Source organism: Nicotiana attenuata, unplaced genomic scaffold, assembly GCF_001879085.1.
Source record: "Nicotiana attenuata strain UT unplaced genomic scaffold, NIATTr2, whole genome shotgun sequence".
In the NCBI taxonomy this organism is placed as follows: Eukaryota; Viridiplantae; Streptophyta; class Magnoliopsida; order Solanales; family Solanaceae; genus Nicotiana; species Nicotiana attenuata.
In genome coordinates, this window is record NW_017671263.1 from 145512 (window position 1) to 152457 (window position 6946).

At 42.7% G+C, this 6946-nt stretch overlaps 1 protein-coding gene across 1 annotated transcript in view; it reads right to left on the reverse strand.

Moving 5' to 3' along the window:
• Positions 1-4799: 4799 nt before the first annotated feature.
• The window catches only part of LOC109207139 (uncharacterized mitochondrial protein AtMg00810-like), a 4979-nt gene continuing 2832 nt past the window's right edge, over positions 4800-6946 (reverse strand). Inside the window, exon 2 of the mRNA XM_019370024.1 lies at positions 4800-5010. Coding sequence (XP_019225569.1) covers positions 4800-5010 — 211 coding nt within the window. The remainder of the gene's footprint in view (positions 5011-6946) is intronic.

Sequence of the window (6946 nt, forward strand, 5' to 3'; positions counted from 1 at the left end):
TTTGAGGCTTGATTCAATGATTTTGATGTTATTTTGGCAATTTGATCGCTCGAGTAAGTTCGTAGGATGTTATTGAGTTAGTGTGTGTGATTGGTTAGGAGCCCCGAGGGCTCGGGAGTGAATTGGAGGTGGTTCGGGTGTTTTTGCACTTAGAATGGTAGCAGATTTTTCTGCAATTTTTGCTCAGTGATTTCCTCTTACGCGATCGCAATCTTCAGCCCGCGATCGCGTTCCTTTGGCCCTTTGCTCTTTCGCGTTCGCGTACTTGATCACGCGATCGCACTGCCTCAGCACCTCCTTCAATGCGTTCGCACCAGTAGGGTTGCGATCGCATAGACCAAGTTTTTGGACCCTACAGTATTCCCCTACGCGATCGCATTACAACCCACGCGATCGCGTTGACCATTCCGTGTAACCCTTCGCGATCGCATCCCTGTATGCGCGATCGCGTAGGGCAAATTCGCCCAGTTATTTTAAAGCCTAAAAATAGAACCAGTGACGGGATTTCTTCATTCTTTTCACACGGGCTCTCCTCTTAAACCCTCCATAGACGAAATTCAAGCTCTCCTTCCGCCATAACTCTTTGGGTAAGTAATCTTAACATCTTTCCCTCATTATTTCTTCATCTAATTACTAAATTCCTAGCCCTAAAACATGAAATCAAGGTAGAAATTATGGGTTTTGGGTAGAGTTAGGGTTTTGAGAATTTTGGGTGATTCAACCTCAATTTGGGGTCTAATCTTAAAACAAATTATATATTTGCACTCGTGGGGTTATGGGTGATCGGATTTTGGTCCGAGCCTAGAGTTTGGACAATTTGGGCCCGGTGTCTAATTTTGGTATTTTTGGAATAATGCTAGAAAATTCATATCAAGGCTATGAGAAGTTGCCATTGAGTCCTTATTGATATCGTTAAATTAATTATGCCTAGATATCACTGTATTGGAGGTGGAATCACGAGGTAAAGCGATAGTTGAGGATTAAGTGGATTTCAAGGCTTTGAGGTAAGTGTTTGGTTTAACCCTAGCTTGAGGGAATAGGAGTTAAGTCTTGTTGCTAATTGCTATGTGATCGAGTACGATGTATAGGCATGGTGACGAGTATCTATACATTGGTGTCTAGCATGACCGTGAGTCTTTATAATGTGATTATCGTGACTTGGTTGTGAACTCCGTGTTTATTGGAAAATTCCTAGTTGTTGTGAATAACATGTGAACGGTAATATGATCACTTGATTCCTGGGAGCATTGGCTCGAATTGTGATACGAATATTGAAAGTATACGAAATGATTTGATTCTTTGGAGCGCTGGCACAAAATAGTAAAGTGAATTAAAAGATAAAGAAAGTAAGAAATAGAAAGCGTTGTTGATTATTCCCTTGCCGGGACGTTTGGTTGCATTTGTTGAATTCTTTCCCTTGCCGGGATGTTTGTTAAATATTTGCTTATTTTGTGCCCCTTGATTGTGACTATTGTTTGGGGAGTCGGACGGTACAATGATATTGAGGATCGGGTTGCACGCCGCAATAATGATATTGAGGATCGGGTTGCACGCCGCAACAGTAAAAGGTGAGGATCGGGTTGCGCGCCGCAACAATGATACATGATATGGGTCGGGTTGCACGCCGCAACAGTGGTATTTGTGGAGCGGGTTGCACGCCGCAATAATAGTACTTACGGAGCGGGTTGCACGCCGCAACAGTGGTATTTGTGGAGCGGGTTGCACGCCGCAATAATAGTAATTATGGAGCGGGTTGCACGCCGCAACAGTTATTGAGGCTATGTGTTTGTATTTGAGTATTGATTCTTTATTCTTTGTGAACCTACGCTGTTTTTAGTTGTTACTCTGGATTGTTGTTAATATTGTATCTCCCCTTAGCATGTTTCCCCTCCCATGTTGTTAATTGCCTTGTATTCGATTTCCGCTGTATATTTATGACTGCACAGGTTTATATGGTGTCCGGTCTAGCCTCGTCACTACTTCGCCGGGGTTAGGCTAGACACTTACCAGCACATGGGGTCGGTTGTGCTGATGCTACACTTCTGTGCATTTTTGCGCAGGTCCAGGTTTTGAGGAGCAGCAGCAGCAGTAGTTCGGAAGCAGGCGATTCATATTCACGAGACTGAGGTAGCCTTGCAGGCGTCCGCAGGCCCGGCGTCTCTTCTCATTGTTTTCTTTTAGACTGTTGCCTCCTTGTTTCGAGACAGACAGCTATTATATATTACTTTCAGACCTTTGTATTTAGTTTATTCTTAGTGGTTCGTGAGTAATGTGACACCAAATCTTGGGTAGAGGTTGTTTTTAACTATTCCGCGTTTTAAATTCATCATTTTAAGACAGACTTCCGCTATTGTTTTTATTAGACTTTATGTTCTATATTGATGTTATAAACTGTTAAAGATAATTGCTAGTGATGGAAAGGTAATTAAGTTGGCTTGCCTAGCTACCACGAGTAGGCGCCATCACGATTCTAATGGTGGGAAATCCGGGTCGTGACAAGTTGGTATCAGAGCACTAGGTTACATAGGTCTCACAACTCACGGACAAACTTAGTAGAGTCTGAGGGGTAGGTACGGAGACGTCTTTACTTGTTCCCCAGAGTCTATTGAGTTAGGAAAAATCTCTCATTTGTTCTTTCTTGTCGTGCGATTTGGTTTCTTAAATGCTGATTGAATTTCCACTCTGTTCTTTCGCAGATGGCGAGAACACGCGCTTCCTCATCCACCGATCAGCAGTCCGAGCCCCAGGCAGCTCCCGCTAGGGGCAGAGGACATGGCCGTGCTAGGGGCCGAGGTAGGGGCAGGGCCCAGCCACCAGCAGCAACACCAGTGGCGGACCCTCAGGTTGGCCTTGACGAGGAGGTTCCGGCCCCAACTCAGACAGTTCCGGTGGGCCCAGCTCAGGTCCCAGAGGGGTTTATTGCTACCCCAGTTCTTCAGGACGCCTTGGTCCGATTGGTTGGCCTCATAGAGAATGTCACCCGAGCAGGATTGCTTCCTGCAGCACCAGCCACTTCCCAGGCTGGAGGAGGAGCCCAGACTCTTGCTGCACGTACTCCGGAGCAGGGAGCTTCCCAGACTCAGATTCCACCAGCTCAGCCAGCTGTGGCAGTTCAGCCGGGAGTAGTTGCACAGGCCGGTGATGGAGCGGCTATGTCTGCTGATGCTTTGTGGAGGCTGGACAGGTTCACCAAGCTTTTCACTGCTACATTCAGCGGAGCTTCTTCTGAGGACCCCTAGGATTTCTTATATAGCTGCCACGAGGTTCTTCGAAACATGGGCATTGTGGAGTCCAATGGAGTTGATTTTGCGGCTTTTCGTCTATCTGGATCCGCCAAGACTTGGTGGAGGGATTACTGTTTAGCCAGACCAGCAGGGTCGCCGCCTTTGACTTGGGGTCAGTTTTCAGAGTTGTTCCTGGAGAAGTTTCTCCCCGTTACTCAGAGGGATGCTTATCGGAGGCAGTTCGAGCGCCTCCAGCAGGGGTCTATGATGGTCACTCAGTATGAGACCAGGTTTATCAATCTAGCTCGCCATGCCATCGTCATACTTCCCACTGAGAGGGAGAGGGTGAGGAGATTTATTGACGGTTTGATCCAGCCCATTCGTCTTCAGATGGCCAGAGAGGGAGGTAGTAACGATTACGTTTCAGGTAGGCGGCCAAGTGTGGCCCGGAGGATCGAGATGGTTCTGCCGACAAGGGGGTGGTCATAGGTCGGACAAGAGACCCCGCGACTCAGGTCGATTCAGTGGTGCCTCACCTGGAGGCAGGGATTCTTATGATAGGGGTCAGTCTTCCAGGCCCTTTCAGTCAGCCCTCCAGGCTTCGCAGGGTGCTCCAGGCGATCGTGGTTCTCGTGGGCAGTATTCTGATCAGCAGCCCATCAGTGCACAAACAAAATAAATCAAATCAAATATCCCGACAAGGAGAGGTCAGCTATAACCAATCTTATGCAACTCCTACTTGACCTAATATAATACCATATCAGTCATAACTAAAGTCCACGGAAATAAACTAAATCCTTGCTCAGTATCGAGAAATCATAAATCAAAGTTTCATAGAATCCATTAAGATTACAAGAATTATCAATTTAAGGACCCACGGTCATGCTCGACACCAACGTATAGATACTCGTCACCATGCCATACGTCGTATCGACACAAACAAAATAGCAAATAAGACTCAACTCCTAATCCCTCAAAGCTAAGGTTAGACCGAACACTTACCTCGTTGCTTTGAATTCAACTCAAGCCTCAATTATATTTTACCCCTCGATCCGCCACCAATTCGCTCGTATCTAATCACAAATTACTTAATTACATAAATAAACACTAAATGAATCAATTTGAATGCATAAAAATGAATTTTCCTAAGTTTGCCCAAAAATTCCAAAAATCGCCCCCGGGCCCACGTGGTCAAAACCGAGGTTTCGAACCAAAAACTCGATTACCCATTCCCCACAAACCCAAATTATATGATTTTTTTGAAATCGGACCTCAAATCGAGGTCCAAAACCCCAATTTTAGGTTGATTTTAAGTTGAAAACATGTTAAATGATGTTTATGATTGAAAGAAATGAGTAAAAATTGAATTACAAATGATTTGGAAGGAAACTTGTTCATGCAAAATCGCCCCAAGGAGTTTGTATTTTGAAAGAATGTTGAAAATGGTTCAAAATTCGGGTAAGTGTAAAATATGCAGGTTGCAGGTTATGGGATTTGCGAACTGGGGTTCGCAATTGCAAACCCCGACCTGCTAATGTGGAATTGCGAAGCAGGGTTTGCATTTGCGAACCCTTCCTATTTTCCCAGGTCTCGCATTTCCGAAGGAAAAGTCGCATTTTGCGACTGCCCATTTTCGCATTTGCGAACAAAGAGATCGCATTTGCGATCAGCAAAGCCAAATCCTTGTTCTCGCAATTGCGATGCAAGGGCTCGCACTTGCGAGCTCGCATTTGCGAAGGAGGTCGCATTTGCAGAGAGCTCCTTCGCAAATGCGAAGATCACAGAGCTGAACATACCAGATTTTTCACAAGGTCAAAAATCCACTCACGGCCTATCCAAAATTCACCCGAGCCCTCGGGCGTCCGAACCAAACCTGCACACAAACCTCAAAAACATCCTACGGACTTATCCGTGCGATCAAATCGCCAAAATAACATCATATACAACGAGTTAAGCCTCAAAATCCATGATTTCTTCCAAATTTCATAAAACATCAAATTTTCCATTTTAAGTCCGAAACACGTCAAACGACGTTCGTTTTCAACCAAACTTTACAGAAAGTGCTTTAAACCACAATATAAGACCTGTACCGAGTGCCGTAACCAAAATATGGGGCCCGATACCATCACATTCTAATCAATTTTCATTTCCAATTTCCTTAAATATTTTCAGAAAATAATTTCACACAAAAATTCATTTCTCGTGCTTGGGACCCTTGAAATTCGATTCGGGCAACGCCCAAGTCCCATATTTTCCTACGGACCCTCCCGGGACCGTCAAATCACGGGTCCGGGGTTCGTTTTACCCAAAATATTGAACGAAAGTCAAATTTATTCATTTTAATATTCAAAATTTAGCATTTTTCTCACAGAATTCATATTTAAGCTTCTCCAGCTACGCGCCCGGACTGCGCACGCAAATCGAGGTACCTAAATGAGGTTTTCAAGGCCTCGGAAGTACAACAATGGGTAAAGAAAATAGGTGATGACCCTTTTGGGTCGTCACACGAGGATTTGTTGTGTTGTGACTGTGGATATTGTTACTTCTTTTATACATTATTCGTTGTTGTTCTTGTGCATAAATTCACGATGAGTCGTATCGACAATAGAATCCACATCCATCATAAAAAACTTTATTTTCTTCTTTCATTCTTTTTACTCTTAGTTTTTTTTTTTTTGAACAGTCAAAACTTCTTTTTTTCCTCGGTTGCATTATTCACCGCCTCAACCATCGATTATTTCTTGATTGGACAATCTTCATATAATCTTCGTCAATTTTTCTCTTCATTCTTGTTTCCTTCACCCCACTTAGGCCGTTGTGATGATTTGAAATCACCTGCAACATCCTCATTTAAATTTAGTGAAAATAATGATAAGTTAGGAGATGACAGATAGGGTGAATCAGGGGTAGGGATCTCAAACTTCGATCTGGCTGGCAGGTACTGCTCCTCCCGCCCATTATGTTATTCAAGGACAAGGATATACGGTTATTCTTTAGCAGACGGTATATATCCAAAATGGTCAACCCTTGTGCAAACTATTCGTGAGTCACGTTCGGCAAAGAAAAATAGTTTGCGATGAATCAAGAATCATGTCAAAAGATGTTGAACATGCATTCGGAGTTTGCAACAACGTTTGCAGTTGTTGCAGGACCGTCACGTTTTTGGCAAAAAGAAGTGCTACAAGATATAATGACTACATGTATTATACTGCACAATATGATAATCGAGAATGAGCGTGATCTTAATGCACCAATTCAAGATGATTTGGAAGGTCCACCTCCAACAGTAGAAATGGCAAGTACATGAAAATCAACGATTTCAAAGATTTTAGCTCGACATAGAAGAATAGGACAAAAATGCTCATTTTTGCTCTTCGTATTGCATTAATAGATCATTTATAGGGAGAATACTAGAGGTTGAAGTTGAATATTTATGTAGTATTTCGAATGAATTTTATCGTTATGTAATATTTATTTATTAATCTTGTATTGCAATGATTTCGCTTTTATTTTGAATTATTAGTTAATTATAAATAATTGCTTACAATTTATATTATTTAAAAATTTTATGGAATTGTTTTAATAGAAATTACAAAATTAATTAAAACAAAAGATTGAAATTTGTTTAATGGATCAAAAATAAAATCGAAATGAAAGATAATAATATAATATAGAAGAGAGAGGAAGAATATAAAAAAGAATATTCTTTTTTTTGGCGGGTG